A 20,054-nucleotide genomic window follows, 5' to 3' on the forward strand; every position below is an offset into this window, starting at 1 on the left:
TTCACCTGCCTGTATTGCTGGGTTTTAGGTAAAACTGTAAGATTTCTGCAATAATAACTTTGCCGAGGGGGCCGGGTGCCCGGCGCAGATGGGGCAGCACCAGCAAGGAATTCGTCGGCAGCAGCAATCCCAAAAAACTCTTCTCCCGCGCCTGCTGTGGAGCAATGGCCAGGGAGACCTTGCGCAGGGCGTGGGTGGGCACCACGCCGGTTCCTGGGGGAGAGGACTTTGCTTTGAGATGGGGGTCTGGGGAGGGGGCAGCCATGGGGACCCCCTGCATCGTGCTGACGGCTCCCGTTTGTTGCAGGTTCCTCGTCCCCGGCTCGTCCCGGCACGCCGCTGGCAGCTTGCGGCACCCCGCCGCCGCCGCCCCCCCGGCCCCCCTCCCGGCCCAAGCTGCCCCCCGGCAAGCCCACCGTCGCCGACGTGGTACGTCCAACGCCGTGAGCGGGAGCGTGGCGCGCTGGGGGGGTCTGTGCATGGCCGAGGGGGGGCTGCATTTGTGCAGTCCGGTGGGACGGATTAATGGAGCAGGGCAAGTAACCGGCGGGTGCTGCCTGGGCGGGTTGGAGTTTTCCATAGTTTGTTCACAAATTGCACGTGGAAAAATGGCGAGCGGTGGGTTGTGGTTACGGTAAAGGCAGAAAATGGGTGTGAAAAGGGTCGAAGGGTCCTGCCGTGCCCGGCCACCCGGGGGTAAGGCACTGCGGGTCTGGCTGTCCCGGGAAGGGTGTCGGGCTGGGGGGGTGCCCGGTGATCCTCGGTACCGCACCGGCCGGGATGCCGGGCTCTGCCCCACCACCCCGGGCTGCTTCAGGTAAGTTGTGGAGAATTTTTGGATTGATGTTAAGGATATAAAATTAAAGAATCATGGAATTTGGGCTGGGATGGACTTTTAAAGCCCACCCAGTGGCACCCCCTGCCCTGGGCAGGGACACCTCCCACCAGCCCAGGTTGCTCCAAGCCCCGGCCAACCTGGCCTTGAACCCCTCCAGGGATGGGGCAGCCACAGCTTCTCTGGGCAACCTGTTTTCCCAAAAGGATCCATATATATCCTTAAAGGATCTGTAAGGACCCAGTGAGCTGCTATCGGGTGAGCTGGTGCCTGGTGGCCACCAATCCCTTCCCGATGCCGGGTGCATGAAATCCACCCCGCAGCCCCTGGAGCTCCTGTCCTCGGTGGGGATGGGGATGTCAAACACCCAGACCTTCAAGATGGTGGGAACAGTCTGCCATATGTCTCAGTCCAGACTAAAATGCTATGGGCACTGAAAGAACTAAAATGGTTCAGTTTTGCCCCAAGGCAGCGGGGCTGCCCCCGGACGCTGGCTCCGCTGGCCTGGAGGTACAGGGAGTTACGGCTTCAGGCAGAAGCTTCTGCGTGTTTGATGCAAATGTCGCTGTGCGTATTTTCTTTAACCTTTTGTTATTTTATGTTTTTCTACAGTCCAGGCCTTTTAGCCCTCCTATTCACTCATCCAGCCCTCCTCCGATAGCACCTTTAGCCCGTGCTGAAAGTACTTCTTCCATATCTTCCACCAATTCCCTGAGCGCAGCCACCACTCCCACCGTTGGTAAAAACATACAGCACTGCTGTTCTTTCACCTTTCCTACCTCTGAACGTCCGGAAAAGATTCCTGAAACCTTGTCGTTTGCTAGATTGTTCTTCGGGTTCACGTTCGTTAATTTTCATCAGGTTTTTAAACGCAAAAAAGGGGTTTGGGGGGGGTGGGGTGTGTGACGGATCACGAACGTGATGCTGCTAGGGGAGCTTTCTTCGTGGCAGCTGGGAATGTTGTGAACGGCGAATGTTTGGTGAAGGTAGAGGTTATCACCAAGCGAAATATAACATAAAACGTGCTTATGGTCCGTAAACTCAGTCAAAATAAGCTTTTTTTGCGAGAGATGCTTGTACCCTGGAGGGGAGGGGGGCTGGGAGCCAGACCTTGGGATCCAGGAGACAACTCATATTAAATCTATTCGAATGTCTTAAATTCATACTTCCCCTTAAAGCGGTAGCGGGAAACTAGGTCTTGAAAGAGGCTCTTCCAAACCGTTAGCTTAACGTGGCCTGGACCAGAACAAAGTGCTGCAGTTTTCTTTTGGAGGAATGTCCTGAAAAACATGGGGTTTGCCAACCTCCCCCCCCCCGCCCCCAGCCCAGGGCCTGAGACAAGAAACGCAAATAAAGTCTGGCTGGCAGCTCCCAGGCTCCGCGCGCTGGGTCCTCCCCGTGCCTCCCTCCTCCGTCCCCTCCGTCCCGGCTGCCGGCGCTCCCTCCATCCCTCCCTGCCATCCCACCCAGCTGCCGGCCCCACCGCCCCATGCTTCCCGCAGCTCCATCTTCTACCAGGAACATCCCTCCTCCTTTTTGGTTTTTTGTTTTTTTTTTCTTTCCTTTCCCATGTTTTTTTTTTTTGGGGGGGGGCGGGGGGGATGAGCACGCCTGGTTTGCGTGGTGGGGAAGGAGCTTTGGCTGCCGTAGAGCTGGCAGACGGGCTCTGCGGAGGGAGCCGAAACACCAACCCTCCGAAAAACCGAACCTGGCTGGCGTTCCTGCCTGCTCAGCCGCCCTCCTGGCTGTCGCCCTGGGGACCGGCAGCATCGCCACCCCAGCGCCATCTTGGATGGCTGGAAGAGGATGGGATGGCCGGAGCCGTGCGGCGGGTGCCGTCCCCGTGGTGCCGGTGGCTGCCCGTGCCCACCCGAGCCCTCCCCGTAGGTTTGCCGGAGTCTCCGACCTGCGTCTCCGTCCTGTTGTTTGCTTCACTCTCGAGGTGTCGTAGATGCTTGTACCTGTTCGCCGGCTGTCGGTCACCGTCACAGCATGCTGCTGGAAAACAAAAACGCATCTCGCGCACGGGGCCGGCCAGCCCCGAGCGTCGCCGGTGTGTCGGCTGGCGCTCCTGTCTGTGCCCGCTCTCCCGCAGCCACTCCCTGGGGCCGGCGGTGGCCTCAGCCGGTGCCCGCAGGCACGGTGGCCACGGGGCGCCTGGGCCCATGGTGGTAAACAGGATTTCGGTGGAGGGGAGCAGCCAGGCTGAGGACGGGGCGGTGGTGGGGGCTCCAGGTGACTATGAAACGGGGGCTGCGTGCCGGTCCTGTAGGCTGAGCAGGCGATGGCTCCCTTAGGCTCTCGTTTTAAATTTAATTTTTTTTTTTTTTTCCCCCCTCTCTAACACGTATATTTTTGTGAACAAAAATTGCCGCTTGATGTTTTTAATGACCTGCCCACCCTGAGCAGCGGGGGCTGAGGCGGCTGGGGGTGGGGGGAGTGAGGAGCTGTGCCCACTGGCTCCCCAGCGGCTCCCACCCCTCCATGGGGGCTTTCCTTGAGAGAGAGACAAAACCAGGGCTCTCGGGTCGCCCCTGGGCAGGGGAAACGGGGTTTTGTAGAGATTGTGGGCTTTGCACTTCCAGCTCCATGCAAACCAAGCGGCGAGTGCCGTGCTGCCAGGATTTGGCCTGGGAAAAGCCGGCGGAGGGGGGGACAGGCAGGGGCAGGCAGGGGTTTGGGAAAGCCCAAGCATCTCCCCGTTGTCGCCGCCAAGGTGGCCGGGGTGATGGTGGCCACCGGTGCTGGGCGAGCACCCACCGGGCTGCAACCCCCCAGCGGAGGAGGGAGTATTTCTAATCCCTGGGTTTGTCCTGCAGGCAGAGGGAAAGGCGTGCAGGGCAGAGGGGGGGCCGGGGGCAGGGCCCGGGGCACGGCAGCGGGTCGGGGACCACCGGGGGAGTCCCGTGGGACTAGCACGGGGCTGGGGCACCCCCACCAAGCCGGGTCCGGCTCCACCACGCTCCCCGTCTCGTGTCTCCCGTGGCAAAGTCCGATGGAGTTTGTCCAAGAGCGTGTGGAAAAGTGGTTTCGTTTCTTTGTCGTCCGTGCTGCTGTGGTTCGCTGTCGTTGTGGTTGCATGTGCAGTCTGAAGGACTTACTGTAAGGAAAGAAGCTGTTATTTCTGTGTCAGCGCCCCTTCCGTTATTTTTCTCGTTAAAATCCTTCTCCGTCTTGTTTTTTCGTTGACACAGCGCGCTGCTTGGTTTCGTTTGGGAGTGGTGTTTTCATTCTTTGTTTTTTGTTTTTTGTTTTTTTTTTTTCTTTCTCCTTTCCTTTGCGTTTCTTCTGCTTTGTGTTATCAGAAGATGATGCTTTTATTGACAAACTGCCCGCGTTTGAAAGGCGCTGTGAGCCGCCTGCAGGTACTGTACTCGCAGGGCGCTTCCCAGACACGTGGCTTTGGGTGGCCGCGGGTGCCCCGGCCCCGGCCCCCGCCGCCCGCAGCACCTTGCATGACAGTTTCTCAGTGGCAAAAAGGGACCGCGAGGTGAAAGGGTTTATCACCTCCCGAATCCAAAAAGGGTCAATTCGACAGCTCAAAAAAGTCAGGTTTTCCCCCACCCACCCCCGCCCCGAGTTATTTCCGCGGTGCCTGGCGTCTAAGGCGGCTTTCGAGGCGGTGTGAGCGCAGGCAGCTGGTGGTCGTACTGGGAAAGGGACAAATTCCGGCCAGGCATCTCCTGCTCTGTGTGCGTGTGTCTGTTTATCCGCAAGTTGTGTGTCCTGAGACGCGGGTCGCTGTGGCTGATTTTGCGCGCCGGCGTGGCATGCGGTGGCAGCATCCCGCCGGGGACACGCTCGCTGCCGCTGTGGCGGCGCGGCAGAGACGGCGCCGGGGGGCGACGAGGACAAGGCGTGTTTGCCCCAGTCAGCGCAGTTAGAATGTGCTGACGGAGTGCGTGGCCCCAGGAGCCTCTTCTACTCTAGACAAAAAAAAGAAAAAAAAAAAAGAGGAAAAAAAAAACCCCAAAAATCCTTACCAAGCGGGCAAAAGTACTCTTCCATCTGGGCTTCCATAGCTTTGCTTTCTGCTTTCTGTTTCCTAAGCCAAAACCAGCGTTTAAAAGCACCCCCCTTTCCTTGCACGTGAACGGCTTGCAGCGCCTCGTCCCCTCCCCGTAGCGAGATAAATGACCTGCTCTGTGACTCACACTGTGTCCTTCTCTCTCCCTCTCCTTAACCTTTCCCATCCCGCTTCAACTCCTGGCCATACAGAGAATGAACAGCCTTCCCTCGTTTGGTTTGACAGAGGAAAGTTTTATTTGACTTTCGAAGGTAAGTAGCGCATAGCAAACCCGGTAACGACTTGCTCCCCTTGCTCTTGCTCTCTGACTCCCGGGGTTTCCTCCAAAGGCTCCAGTCCGCCTTTCCCTGCGAAATGCTATGGCTACTTAGATGACGTGGCAAGTTCAACCAGAATGATTTTGATTTGATTTGTGCCATTTGTCCCGATGATCCGTTTCCCTGTTTATTTGTTTAAAAAAAAAAAAAAAAAAAAATCCCCCAAAACCTCAACCAAACCAAATCCCAAAAGAATATTCTCGTACCGAGACTGCGGTGAAAACCAGAGAGCGAACCCGCTTGCACTGCCGAGGAACTTGACTCTGTCAACCAGGGCTTCTTTCTACTCTCCCTCGCGAGCTGCTCGTTACCCCGAGCGGGCTGTGGCGCAGGGCGCTTAATTAAAAACCGGAGGGTGACGAGTTCTCTGCCAAGCCGGGGCGTCCTTCCCCATCTCCCGGCGGATTTTTCGGTGGCGAGGCGCCGGCAGCGTGCCGGCACTGCCAGCAGTTATAGCCGAGGTGCCAGCGGGTGCGGCGGTCGGAGGCGCTGCGGGTTTGGGGGTTGACGAGAAGGGGAGGATGCGGTGCTGGGGGAGAGCTTGTTTCGGGACAGACGGCAGCTCCTCTGGGCAGCAGCACGTCTCGGAGAGGCCAGAGACACGGGTGACGGGTGGCCAGCCCTGCTCCGAAAGCCCCGAGGCTTCGGAGGAAGCCTTGCCTCAGATACCATGCCTATGTTTTTCTTAAAAAAATAAAAAGAAGCAACTCGGGGAGGTTTGCTGGCAGGTGGAGTAGGTGCTTTACAAGCCGAAGGAAGCGCGGTGGAGCCGCCGTGGTGCTGGCAGGCAGAGCTGGGCTGGGGATGCTGCTGGCACGGGGGTTCCGGGGGGTCTCGCTCTCCGGGTCTGTGATCCATAAAACCTGTCACCTCCAGCAAACAGCCGAGTGGCCGGGACCGTGCCACCTGGCCACCGAGCTCGGGCGGCTCGTGCTTGTGGAGTGAACCCTGCTTTGGTGAGCGTGGTGCCGTGGTAGCAGCAGAAGGCAAGTGTCACGGTTTGAGGAACCCACAGCAATTTATTGTTGTTTAGACAATTATTCTCTCACCCGATGACCCCTCCCCACCCGGCGAAGGGGAAAGGAAACCCGAGGGCTGGAATATAAACAGATTTAATAGATGAAGACTAAATAATTAACACCAATAACAGTAAAGAACCTGTGTTGATCCCGACACCAATATAACATAGACAAGGACCGTCCCCAGCCCATTCCCCCACAGGGAGCCGTGCACTCCCCGCAGGGACAGCCAACGTGGGACCCTGCGAGCGCTGCGGCTGCGGGAGGAAGGGAAGGGCTCAGGGCTCCGGCACCGGGGCGAGGAGTGCTCAGGGTGGCAGCCATTAGAGAAAGAGAGAGAGAGAACTCCTCAGCAAACTGTCTCATTTCTGTGGGATGTGCCGTTCACGGTGTGAAATAATCCCGTTGGCAGCTTGGGGCCAGCGCCCGGGTCTCGCTCCTCCTCGTCCCCGCACCTGGGGAGCTGGAAACACTGAGACCTTGAAACCCGCACCCCAGAGCCGGCTGTAAAGGAAACACTGGCACAAATTCCGACACTGGAGTCTGCTAAAAGTGCGGTTTTCCCCGGCATTACAAGAGAAATTAGTCCTGTGTCGCTCGAACCAGGACAGCAAGGATGGAGGTGGTGGTGACCAGGGGGCTGGTTTCTTCTTTTCCTCCTTCTTGCCTTTTAATCGGCCGCAGCTCCCGAGCCCCGAGGTCCCCGCTCCGATGGTCCCTCCTCTGCTGGTCCCCACTCCAGTGGCTCAGACCTGTGAGGGGGCCAGGGGGGAGCTGCTTCCTCCTGACCCTCAGCGCAGTTTTGCTGTTTCCAGCAAAAAAAAAATCCTTCCCGGGAGGCTGGGGAAGAGCGGGGCAGGGCAGGGCGAGGGCTGTGCCGGGGCGAAGCGTTGTCCCTCCGTACATGTCCCCGTGGCACTGCGCATCCCCACGGACCCCCTGCTCAGTGTCCGTTCCCCCCCCTCCTCGGTCCAGCACCAGCACAGCGAGCACAGCTAGCATTGGGGGGGGTTTCTTGGTTTTGGTTTTTTTTTTTTTTTGCATTGTTAATGTTTTTGAAGGGTATATTTGAATTCTTGGACTTTGTTCTGGCGGTGTGACTGGTCCAGAGCAGGAGGGGTTTGTCCCCTGCTCCCTGCCTGAGCCCTCCGGCAGCGTGGGACGCGCTGGCCGGCACGGCAACGGGGCTGCAGCAGCCTGGCACCGGCTCCAGGCTCGTCACACAGCCCGGGAAGGAGCTATTTTGCTTTCACACGCTTTATTTCCTGATCTATCCGTAAATCTTTGAGCCCAACTTTAAAAAAAAAAACAAAAAAAAAGCTAAATAAAAAGCTAAATTTCAACACTCATCCCTAGGGAGGTGAAAGGAGATCAGCTGGGTTTGGCACCTGTAGCTCAGGGCATGAAGTGCCAGACGAGAAATTATCTTTTCTTTCCGAGTTGGGTTTTTTTCTCTTTTTTTGGCGAAGATCCCTGTGTCGGTGGAACGCGAGGTAGTCGGTTCGTGTGCGCAAAGCCGGGGTGCAGCTTTGGTGATGCTCTGCTGGGTACCCGGGCAGGATCTCCCGTACTCCGCCGTCCTTCCTCCACACCTGGATTTCCCACCTTTGTGTAGGGAAAAGTAAGGGAAATGAACCCGGTGCACTGCTTATGGCTGGATCCAAACTCCATAAAGGGGATTTTTTTTTTTTTTTTTTTTTTCCTCCTCCAGCATTATCGGGTCATTTTGCCAAAATGAAAAGTTTCTAAAAATGACTTCTGAAGCAGTCACCGACAAGCCAGATTTTTGGTGGAGGCGTGCCACAGCATGTGCTTGAACTAGACATGTCTCTCAAGTTTCTGGAAAAGAATTTTAGGGCTTTAAATAGAGAGAGTATACTCTTCTTTTTACATGAAGGTTTTTATTAAAAAAGCTGTTTAGTCTCTGAAGCCATTAAGAGAAGAATATACAGATTCATGGGGGAAGAGCAGAGGGAACAGAGAACCCTGAATGCCGATTACATGCGTACGATTTTTATTCAAACTTAGATTAGAAATGCGGAGGATGTTTTGTTGCTGTTGGGATTAACTCAGACTTTCAAAGGCCAGCTGAGCCTGGTCATAGAGACTCGTGGGATGAGCCGGTTTATCCTTGTACGTGTGGGTTTTCATTCTGGAGAGCGAAGAAACCTCCTATCCGTACAGAGAAACAGCGGAAGAAACGAGAGATTGCAAATCAGGGCAATGAGAGATCGCAAATCAGGGAAAAGGCACGGTGGTATGAGGCGCCGACCCCGCCTTTGATGGTGCGGTGCAGGGTCTAGGCTAAACCCGGCTGCAGTCGGAGCGTGTATGTTTGGAAGATGGGTGGTTTTTTCTCCTGTCCTAAAGAATAATGAATCTATTGCCAAGAATCGCGGGTTTCTGCTGCTGGTCGGCTCCCCTGCCCTGCCAGGAGAAGCCTGGTGTTCCTCTGCCGGGTGGTACCTCCACTTTTCCCCCCTCTCTAGCCGTTCTGCCTTGATGTTTTTGAATCTCACCTGTATCTCTGGGCAGATACGATGAGAATATCCCAAAGCCGGATTCGACGCGCTGCGGGGCGGCCGCTCTGGGTGCGGGGAGGCAGGATGCGCTCTCCGATATCCCAGCACTGGTGTCTACGCAAAGAATTTATTAAAAAAAAAAAAATCTTACCCTACCGGTCCGCGGGGCTGCCCCCTGGCCCCGCATGTCCCCTCTTGTCACATATGGCAGCGTGGCTTTGGGGAGCCGCCCGTGCCTTCGCGTCGCCGCTCTCTGCCGGGTTGTTTGCCCGGTCCCCGGCGCGGAGCTCGGGGCTGCGGCCTCAGACACAGGCGGCCTGGGGAGCCGCACGCTGCCTCCCCGCACTCGTTAGGATAATTAACGCGTGCGTGGCGACGGGTCTGTCGCGTGCGGGTGCCGTGCTCGGCCTGTCCGTCCCCTGCGCTGGGACAGACGGACGCGCTGCACTTACTGAGCATCGTTATTCCGGGCTGAAATCACTCATTCCCCTGAGTCTCTTAAGATGTATGACCAAGAGGGAGACGCGTGGCTACATTACTTTTTTACATCCTTTTAGGCTACATTAGACATTTGAAGGGAAAATCCCGGCACCGGAGAGGCTCGTCTGTGCCTCTAGGAGGGAGCAGCTTTGGTTTTATACATTAACACACTGCCTGAACGGGGGCTTTTGTAAGGCACGAGGATCCTTCAGCTGCGAATGCCACATTTATTTTTTTCACAATTAATATCTCAAAGCTCAAAGTGTGATTTAAGCAAGAGGACTGCTTTCCTGGGTGGGGGGGGGACGTTGCGAATCTGGATTTCCTGCACCCAAACTCCATTATTTGCTCGCAGAACATTTGCAGCAGCAAAGCCGGGACCTCGTTGCGTGTCACACAAAAGCCACCGCAGATTGCTTCGATCCCACCCAAAAAGCAACCGGCAGCGGGCCGGCGGTGGGGAGCGGTGGGATAAAGAAGAGAGGGAATTATTTTTGAAGCTAGTCCAAGCAGAAAAGCGGGAGCTCCCCGGGAACAGGCCGCGTTTTGCTCGGTCGCTTTGCTTTTTCCCCGGCCCCCCTGCGCTGCGGAGGCATCGAATGGGCTGCGGCTGGAGCTGGCACGCGCTTGCGCGCTCCCAATAAAACCCCGGGATGAATTAAGAGCCCGTTTCACCTCCCCGATCCAGACCCTGTAAATGAAGGTAACAGAGTGTCAGGATCCCTGGAGAGGCTGTCCCTCCGGACACCTTTGCCATTCTATTTTAGCTGGTTCGGAGGCAAAATAACCCTTGTGCTTAACCCGACGGTCAGGCTGTGATATCAAAAAAAAATAAAAAAGGTTCTAAAATGATGTGGTGCAGAAAAAATAGATGAGGCTGAACTGGCAGTGGCAGGGCAGGGGGTGGTGACTTCTTGAGGACTTTTCTGGGTGCCCGGGGTACCAGCACCTTGTATGTCGGGTGGGTGAGCAGACGCCAACCCCGGGCTGATCTCTGGGCGGTTTCCCCAGGGGAGACGCAAGAGCTTTGCCGTGCCAACGACCCCTATTCGCACTCCTCCCGTGGCAGGCAGAGGACATTGTCCCCCCGGCAGGGTTTCCAGCACAGCCGGGGCTTCTGGCGCACGCTTGCAGCCATGCTTTCATCCTTAAATGTTTTTCAGAGACGGGCATTCCTGGCCAGCAAAGGCGAACCTGCGCCTGAGCACGCAGGGCTGGATTATTTTAGAGCATGGCTGGCGTCCACGGGCGCGCGGCACGACCGAAACCAACTTCCCCCTCCCCCCCCCTTTTTTTTTTTAATTGTCTAAATAAATCGTGGATTGGTCCCAGGGGTCCCCGCAGGTGGGGGTTCCCGCCGGCAGGAGTTCAGGCAGCGTCGGGGTTTGGGGGGGGGGGGGGGTGGATGTGGACATTGCCAACAATCCCGCGTTCCGGCGGGCAGCCCGAGCTCTCCGGCTGAGGGAGAAGGAACCCCCCCAGCCCCTCTTGCCGGGGCCCAGAAACCTACTGCAAAAACTGTCATGCAAAGCCTGCCGTGTGGCAGCCCCCCCGGAGCCGTGCCGGGGGGGGCACCGCTGCCCCGCATGCTGCTTATGGCTGGGGCTCCTCCCTTATTTTCTTTGCTTGCATTTTTTTTTTCTGGGGGGGTGGAGGGGATAAAAAATTTTCAAATGTTTTTAAAGCCTCATCCAAAGCCTGGGGGAGTTTTTCCTTAATATTTGCCCCAAAAGCAAGGCTGGGGGGTCTTGGGGAGCGACCCCTCGTCCCGGCCCGGGGGGGGGGGGAGCGGTGCCGTTTCTCTCTGCAGGTAAGAAGTGGAGGGTTTTGCTCTGTTGCAGGCTCATCGCGGGGACCCAGCCCCCTCACCATGGGGGCACAGGACACCCTGCCCGTCGCCGCCGCCTTCACGGAGACTGTCAACGCGTACTTCAAAGGGGCTGACCCCAACAAGTAGGTGCCGACCGACGGGGTCCGGGTGTCGGTACAGGGGGGTCCTGGGGTTGGAACAGGCTTGGAAGGGGGGGGGTGGAGGCTTTGGTGAGCATCTCGAGGGATGGGGAGGGAGGAAAGCAACCTGGTCTAGTGGGAGGTGTCCCTGCCCAGGGCAGGGGATTGGAACTAGATGACCTTTAAGGTCCTTTCCAACCCAAACCATTCTCTGATGGTACGAAGGGAGGTGCTCTGGGCTCGGTGCACACCTGGTGGGGTGTCAGTGCACTGTGCCAGGCTCAGGATGCTCCTGGGGTGTCCCCACGAGCATCGGTCCCCATCCCTAGCAGGCTGCCAGCCTCTGCTACTGTTTCAGCTCGCTGTGGTTTAGGACCACATTCCCCCAGCACGTCGGGTGGGAAGCGGGGGGCTGTCACCACCCCGCCCCTGGGGCAAACCCTCCCCTCCTGCTGCGTTTTGAGCCCCCCTGTTTCCTCCCCCCCTCGATCTCTGTGTCCGGCGCTGCAGGTGTATCGTGAAGATCACAGGGGAGATGGTGCTGTCGTTTCCAGCGGGCATCACCCGACACTTTGCCAACAACCCGGCCCCAGCGGTGCTCACCTTCCGCGTGCTGAACTACAACAGGCTGGAGCACGTCCTGCCAAACCCCCAGCTCCTCTGCTGGTAAGCGCCCCACTCGCCAGCATCCCAGAGGAAAGTTTCCAGAAAAACAGGGTGCTTTGCAAAAACACATGGCCCCAAGTATCTTCCTTGGAAACCTGCCCTGGTGTGGGGAAGGAAACACTCAAGCCCCTCAATATTTGCCTCTGAGAGCAGCCCCTTTGCCAGGCAGAAGAGCATCGGCAGAGAGGAGCAAGCACTTTGATGGCGTTTGCTCGTTTTGTGCCTCGCTCTGCTCATTAGACCTCCTCTTTGCAAAACGAGATGATCTCCAGCTTGCCTCTGCTGTGCCTCCCCGGAGGTATCTGAGGATGAGCCAGAGATGTGCGGGAGGGAGGCAAGATACCACGAAACGTGGGATTAAACGCGGTCCCGGCTGGCGGCCGGCGCTGCTGCCCTGCCTGCTTTGTAGAAAAGGTTTTTTCCACTGAGGCGGGTCACACGAAGGGTTAATTCTCCCTCTGTGCAGTGACAACACGCAGAGTGATGCCAACACGAAGGAGTTCTGGGTCAACATGCCAAATCTGATGACTCACCTAAAGAAGGTATCGGAACAGAAACCGCAAGCCACCTATTACAATGTGGATATGCTCAAATACCAGGTAGGGGTTTTTTTGTAAGATAAAACCGTGCCAAAAATGCGTGCTGAACTTATAGACGTAAAAGACGGTATTTCCCTAGTGCAGAGTGGAGATGACGTGAGTTGAGGGCATACTTTCCCGCTAGTCCCTTCTGTATGTCACTAGATTGCCTGATTTTGAGCCCAGTACAAACTTGCTATGAGAATACAAGGTATTGTCTCCTCTGAAACCAAATGCGATTACCGTGGCTGTAAAATGGGATTTCTCCCTTCACCCCTATGGAAACTAAATGTTTTTTCTGTCATTTTGGAAGGTATCTGCCCAGGGTATTCAGTCTACTCCATTAAACCTTGCAGTGAGCTGGCGGTGTGACCCTGCAAGCACTGACCTCCGCATTGACTACAAATACAATACAGAGGCAATGACCACTCCGGTAGCTCTAAACAACGTCCAGTTCCTCGTCCCCGTCGACGGAGGAGTAACCAAACTCCAAGCTGTGCTTCCTCCTGCTGTCTGGTAGGAACCGCTCACCCGACAAAGAGCTCCTTTGCTGTCTCTGCCGTGTCCTTGCCTAAACCAGCCCGGACGGAGCGGGATCGCCCCGGGGAGGTGACTGCGGGCGGGAGCTGGGGACACGATGGGGACCCAAAACTGTCCTCCTCTTGCAGGAGGAAGCGTGCAACCCCGCTGCGATTTTTTTTCTTGCCATTCCCACAAGCAAACATGTGCGCAGGCGGCGGAACAACAACCCTTATTTCATGTTTTGGCGGCTTTTATCCCAGGCCCAGAGGGATGCATGGCCATCGCTGCCGTAGGCATGGGCACAGACGTTCGCAGCGGGGAAGCAGGGCATGGCACGGCCCTGCAATCCAAGAGAGGCATTCTCCTGCCAGGGTCAAACCCAAAGCCAAACTCCCAGAATTGCAGCTCTGGAAAGCGGCTCCAGAGCTGCTCCCCACACAGCCATTAGCAAAACTCAGATGTCTCCTTCACAAGTCCTTGTTTCCTACAGAAATGCTCTTCTTCATGTCATTTTTAGGAATGCCGAACAGCAAAGGATATTGTGGAAGATCCCCGATATCTCTCAGAAGTCAGAAAACGGAGGTAATCCAGCAAACGTGCATGTTATTAACTCTGAACACTTAAATCAGACACTGACCCGTTTATTGTTCCTGCACACAAGTCCGGACACACAGATTCCTGCTGACGCTTGCCGGGGGGAGGATGCTATTTAAGGCTAGGAGCTTTGAAAAGCGGGGATACGTGCCACTGGCACTGTTTTGCCAGTTGCCTTGGCATCACGGAGGGTATGAACATACGGGGTTTGGACGCGGTTGTTTGCCAAGTCCCCTCCTCCATTGACCCTCTTCATTTGAAGGCTGAGGCCCCGAGTTGCATCCCCATTGTGGGGACCGCAGCCTCCCAGGGTCGCTTCTCCACCTATCACCCACGCAGCTCAGCTGCTTCCTGCCGCTGGGGTGCCTGAACAGTTAAAATCTGCCGGGAGGATGAGGGGGTTTGCCTTCCCCGCCCCCCCCCAGGGGGTGCTGCTGGGTTGGGTACCACGGTGGGGGTGGGTTTCACTTGCAGCGCGTTGAGCATCTCCTAGCCTTTGCTGGCCAACCCGGCCCTGGGGTGCGCGACGTGTCTCTCCGGGCTTGTAAGGGTCCCCTGCGGGGCTTTTAAATCGCAGGTGTGGGCTCTCTGCTGGCCCGATTCCAGCTCTCGGAGGGGCCGAGCACCCCGGCCCCCCTGGCCGTGCAGTTCACCAGCGAGGGGAGCACGCTCTCCAGCTGCGACATCGAGCTCGTCGGCGCCGGCTACCGCTTCTCCCTCATCAAGAAGAGGTTTGCGGCAGGTAAGTGCCTCGCCGGCGGCTCCTCTTGGGATGACAGTGTTCCTTGACGGTCCCCTCCGGCCATGCTGGGACTGTCCTTGCTCTATAGTTGTTGACCGTTTGAGCCCAGAGGTGCCACCGCAGCACGGCGGGCAAGGGGCAGAGGGGCAGAAGATCCCTCGCATGAAATAAACCTGCTGCTGCTTACGAGAGCCTTGAATTTCACGGGCTTTTTCCTGCTCATGGGTCCTGCATGAAAGGCAAGGTCTGGGGACGTCCAGGAAGAGCTTTTGCCCCATTGCGGCAGAGAAAGACAACTATTTTTCATTTTGCCCCATTGCTGGATAGAAAAAACAAGTATTTTCCCATGTTGTGCGGGTGCGTGGCAGCAGCGCAGCCGAGGGTGCGGGGGCCAGGGGAGGCGGGCGACCATCCCCCGGGAATCGGGGCTGCTCCCTCCCCGCACCTGATTTCTGGTCCCATTTCTAGGTAAATACTTGGCCGATAACTGATGGAAGCTTATGCAAGTCTATGGAAAATAGTATGGAAAATACCCAAGGACTGCTGTGCGTGGAACGGGTTTTAATTACAGTTTAAGGAAAAAGAACTAAATCCTGCACTCGGGACATTTCTGTTGGAAGTGTCGACAACTTTCAGCATTTTTTTCCTTGGAAAACACCGTCTTGACCAGTCCTACAGTATTTACTTCTAGATGTAACATTGTTAATGGTTTTAAAATGTAATTATTGTATTTGTAAATTGTACTCATTCCAGTAAGGCTGTATTTTGGCAGTTAGACACTTGAGTTTTAGCATTTTACCATTCATGAAATGGATGTAATTTAAACTGTGGTATATAAATTTAATAGTAGTACTGTCGAATGGCACAACGCTTACAGAGGTAGATTACATTTTGTCAATATTATACGATTTAAATACAATACTGATAGCTGTTACGAAGGGGGTGCCTCATAAAGAGAGAGTGAAGTAGAACGGACGTGCTGATTTACTTTTTCTTCAGTCCTTAGCCTGTCTCACAGCCATGAATAAAAAGCTCTATCTTCAGGTTTAGCTGGTTTAACTCCAGAAAAATATTGCTGTAAATGTGGAGGTTCTTCATACAGTCTCCCAGGAAAAAGCGGAAAAAATTGACACTTCTTAAAGAGTATTTACGTCAAATTTCCATTGCGAGGAGCCTCCGTGAACGTGCCCGTGTTCTCCTAGAGCCGCAGACGATGGGTCAGGAGCCCCGGCGGTGCGTGCACAGGCGGCGAGCGCGTCTCTTTGCCCCGCGTCCTCACATTTTGCAGAGATGCAGATAAGGCGATAAGCAGGCAAAGAGGCTGGGTGGGAAACCTGAGCTTACAGCACTGTCTGGAAACGTTATTGCTGGTTTTAAGGACGCGTTTTCCGAGCAGTCTCCAGATTATGGGTCGCATTTCTATATCACTTTGCTTGCTTTTTCTGGGTTCCGCCCCCGCCCCCCATTTTTGAAAGCCCCGTGGGTTTAGCAAATGCTTTAAAGATGTGCAGCCCCCCCATGCCTTTCCATTTTACCACTTAGGCAGGAAAGCCTATATATATATGTATTATATTTAGACATTGGAGAACAAATGCAGCCCAAGCCTGACCTTTGGTGGGACACCCAGTGTCGGTGCCGGCGGAGCAGGAGCAGCGAGGGGGCTGCCGAAAGCCCGTGGGGCAGGAGCTCGCCATCGTGGAGATGGGAAAATGCATTAAAGTGTCAAACTGGAGGCTGGGGGGGGCAAAACTGTCCCTCATGTTTTCCCTGAGCCGGCGCCTCCCTGTGCACGGCCTGTGCAGCGTTTGGTTTCTAGTTGACATTAGTCTCAGCCTCCCGCTGGCAACACGGCGTCGATGGGGCGGCATCTGCCAAGGTGAAGAGCTTGTTGTCATGGGAGAATTCAGAGATATGGGGAAAAAAAGAGGGGATCTTTCTGAACTTAAATGCTGTTCAGGTGCACAGAGAAGCAGAGGAGCATCCGCTGAACGGGGTGCTGGGCACTTGAGAAATGGGTACGATGACAAAGCGTGATTAATTTCACAGTCACAAATGTTGCCAGGATTAGGCTTGTGCGTCTGCGTTGGAAAACTTCGGTTGTGCACGTTGGGAAGTGCTTGCTTACAGAGCAGTTCGGCGTGACGTAAGAAAACAGAAATCCGTGCCCGTCTTAAAAGAAAATTAGGCAATCTGGAGCTATTTCAGTCCTGAGGTGACTCCCAGGCTGAGACGTGTACGACAGGGCGGCTGGGTTGTGTGCATGCTCACAAAAGGTATCAACACAGAAGTTAAGCACAATTCAGTTATACAGCTTCCTACATCCTTGCAGTTTTTGGAAGTAAACTTGCCAGTACTCCTGGATGGAGCGTTCAACTCCACTAATAATTTTTCCCCCTGCAATAGAAATATGTACAAACTGTGTAAACTACCCCTTGCTGCCAGCGATATAGGGCAAAATCGAAGAATCAGTTTTTGCATAATTGGTTCATGCTGTGTACAATTGTTATAAACTCATGCTTCCAAAAGAGATCTATGTCATAGTCCTGAAAATAAGGATTTTATAATGTAAATATTACCAGAACATAGATATTTTACTTTATATTTCATTTGAAAGACAAGGTGTTTACATTAGCATTGGGTTTTTAAATGCTTTTTAAACAAAAACAAAAAAAACCCATAACCCAAAGCTCCCAAGCTTTTCTGCTGTCCCCCAAAACGGCGGTGGCTCTTTCGGGGTGCAGCCCCCGCGGCCTGGCTGGAGCGACGGGAAAGTCCTGCAGCCTTTCTGGGATGAAGTGCCTGGCAGACCCGAATTCGATGTGCTGGCACACTTGCAGCCAGGGGACACGGTCCCCCTCCAGGTGACACAAAACATCTATTCCCCGCCCACAATCCTGGGACAGAAACCGGTGGTTTGGGACAGGATTTTTGCATGCTGCTTTCGCCAATTTTTTTGCATAACGTTTTGGTTCGCTAGGCGTTTGCGTAGGCGCGTTGAACTGCACGGCTCTGCCTTCCCTCCCAGCACGACCGCTCCTCCGCGCTCCTTTGCGAGGAGACGTGGCTCCGCGTTGATGCTTTGGATTTTTTGACCCTGTTTGAGGTCTGAGCAGAGAGGCAGAGTGGCAGAGTGCCCCAGGGATGCTTATTTTGTCCGGTGTTTGTCTTCCGACGTGCCGTATGAGCGTGGCACCCCAGCATTACCCCGCGTGGGGAGGGGGAACGGACCAGTTGTGTTTCTAAGTCTGAAGAGCAGGAAGCTGGTCTTCGTTCCGCCTGGCTTTGAGAAGGCAGCAGCAGGAAAAAGATTATGGGCAGCAGCTGGGGATGTATCAGATTTAAATTTAGAGCACCAGATAGGGATGTTTATCCCCAATTCCCGCTTCTGTAGTAGTGGCGAGAGGCCACAGGGGATGTGTTGCCCTATTGCATTCAGGTCACTCAAGCTCTGCAGGCTTCACCTCCGCTTTTAGGCAGGAAAAACGTGTATCTTCAGGGAATGCATCCGTCTGGTGCTCCCTGCCTGCTAGCAGAGAGCAGACACGTCAGCAGGGAGTTGAAAAGGCAGCAGCCTGTAAGTCACCTGCATTTCTGGGGCTTGGCGTCGGCGCTTTGCTCCTGAGCGCGTGGGCCAGCGGGCCTTCTGCCAAGTCTGGCTGAGGCTGAAAAGGGGGCTCAGCCCTCCAGCGTGGCCCCCCCTTAGCACAGCAGCACTCAGGTCTAACCATCTGAGTTAAAAAAAAAAAAAAAAAGGGTTAAATAAAGGAGGCATTCAAATAATAAATAGGTGTGACGCATGCACAGAAAGGCTTTAGCTTGGTTACTTGCGCGGACCTTTCCCTTTAGAGTGTGTCCTCAGCCACCGCTCCCCTGAGGGGTTTTCCTCCGGGATCCCGGGAGCTGCCAGCAGCGAGAGAGGGAGCGTTTTTCCCCACAGACACCTGCAGACTTGGGTCTTTAGATGTTAGGACCAGAAAGACTTTTTTTTTTTTTTTTTTTGCCACTTTTCTTCTTCTGTTTGTTGCATATATTCACAGTTCTCAGCCAGCTTAGGGTGCTCCTCACAGGAGGCGTTTCAGACCAATTTTCTACTTCAACAATATTTCTTAATAACGATGAAATTGCCCAATAGAACCAAACGCTACCAGATTAGTACGCATTTCGTTTGGTGTTTGCATGTGTTCTTAAACATCACTCCCCCGTTATAAAGCTTCTTATTTCTGCTGTAAGGCCACTGTCCATTAAACTCCTGCCCCAGCCAGTGTGAGGTCTCAGCGTGTACGTGTGTGGCTTCACTCGCAAAAGCTTTGTCACACGAGCGCGGTCTTGTACCGAGGGAGTCACACAACTGCACGCTCCTCCCAACACAGGCCGGGCTTAAAGATGGTAGTGCTGTTAATGGGTATTTCAGTTAAATTAATTTTGTCTTCAGTATGCCTTTTCAGGATTTACCTATTAGAGGTTTTTTAAAATATAGACGGGGGGAAAAAAAGAAAGGTTTATGTTAAAATGGCATCCCGTTCCAGCCAGGCAGGGAGGGGATGGGGAGGGAGGCAGTTTCCCGGGCAGGCTGCGGGCACTGTTGCGCCCTCGCTGCGGGATGCCATCGGGGTATCTCTCATGGCAGTGCCCGGCGTTTGGGCTGCGTGGGGAAAAAACAGAGAAATATCCTGCTTAAACTTACAAAACTTATGATTTTGAAGCCATGCACACCTGCAGGTGAGACCTGCCTGACTTCTCCTTTTAACGTGATCCTTTAGCGCCCACTTGTAAAAATTGGTCGTCTCTTGCACGGGTGATTATTTTCCCACTGAGTCCCTGCCGAGACCTTGCCGTGCTGCCCACGCCGCCACAAGTCATACTTGTGTTCGTTTACCTGATTCTGGATGATTCAAACCAGGCGGCAGTGGCACTCTGTTGAACCGCCGCCGCAGAGATTCCTGCAGCGCGAGCATCGCGTAAAGAATCGCCGCTTCACTTTCTCCCACCAGAAGCATTTTTAAGTGGCTGGACTGCAACGAAAAGGGGACACATTTTCAAATGACCTAAGAGTGATTCAAACACCTTTTATTAAAAACACTCAGCCCTCCTCGGACCTCTCCCTCAGTTGCCCGTCTCCTTCGGCAGCAGTGCAGTTTCTGTGCCCACCGGGCACGTGGTGCAGTTCTGCCTCGCAGAGGAATTCTGCTCCGTTTCACCTTTTTTTTTTTTGGAAATATGGGCCACAGGTGTGTTACCCAAACACCCAACATCTACTTGAGAAAGCCACTTCAATACACTGAATATGAAGTGATTTTTTTCCCCTGCTTACTGCTGTTTTTATGTGAAAATGTCTTAGTCAAAAAACTTAATTTTTGTGTTTACCGTGACCAAACTACGTAACATCATGACATTGTACTTTGACGGTAAGAAATTACTGTCTCAAAGATTTCATTTCATAGCCAGAATTCTTTTCTTCTTTTTCTCACAATTTCCCAAGGAAAGTAACTCTCGCAGAGCCGGGGAGTTTTTATGATCATCAGTATTTTAATCCTTATGCCACTGTAAGGCTAGAAAAGGATCTGCAGAAATACCCCTCACCTCCTGCGTGACCCCCCTGTCACTCCAGGAGGGGCTGCAGATAATGCTGCTGACAACTGGTCTTAAAATGGCAAGCGTTAGTGCGGCGATGCTCTTCAAAGGTTTGCACACAAGCAGGGCGTCACTGCAGGCCAAGCAGAATGGGATAAAACACACCAGGTTTTCGCGAGGCGTTCAGAATATCTTATTCCTCCGGTAGAAATCTCTCTCTTTCTGGACACG

General features: G+C 54.4%; 1 protein-coding gene across 1 annotated transcript in view; it reads left to right on the forward strand.

The window, feature by feature from the left end:
- SGIP1 (SH3GL interacting endocytic adaptor 1) overlaps window positions 1-15,315 on the forward strand; it is a 56,845-nt gene extending 41,530 nt beyond the window's left edge. Inside the window, exons 16-25 of the mRNA XM_074596701.1 lie at window positions 308-429; window positions 1,448-1,574; window positions 5,054-5,113; window positions 11,042-11,153; window positions 11,661-11,816; window positions 12,283-12,415; window positions 12,708-12,910; window positions 13,434-13,498; window positions 14,088-14,252; window positions 14,721-15,315. Coding sequence (XP_074452802.1) covers window positions 308-429; window positions 1,448-1,574; window positions 5,054-5,113; window positions 11,042-11,153; window positions 11,661-11,816; window positions 12,283-12,415; window positions 12,708-12,910; window positions 13,434-13,498; window positions 14,088-14,252; window positions 14,721-14,743 — 1,166 coding nt within the window. The 3' untranslated portion in view covers window positions 14,744-15,315. The remainder of the gene's footprint in view (window positions 1-307; window positions 430-1,447; window positions 1,575-5,053; window positions 5,114-11,041; window positions 11,154-11,660; window positions 11,817-12,282; window positions 12,416-12,707; window positions 12,911-13,433; window positions 13,499-14,087; window positions 14,253-14,720) is intronic.
- The last annotated feature ends 4,739 nt before the right edge of the window (window positions 15,316-20,054 follow it).

Source organism: Larus michahellis, chromosome 8, assembly GCF_964199755.1.
Source record: "Larus michahellis chromosome 8, bLarMic1.1, whole genome shotgun sequence".
In the NCBI taxonomy this organism is placed as follows: domain Eukaryota; kingdom Metazoa; phylum Chordata; class Aves; order Charadriiformes; family Laridae; genus Larus; species Larus michahellis.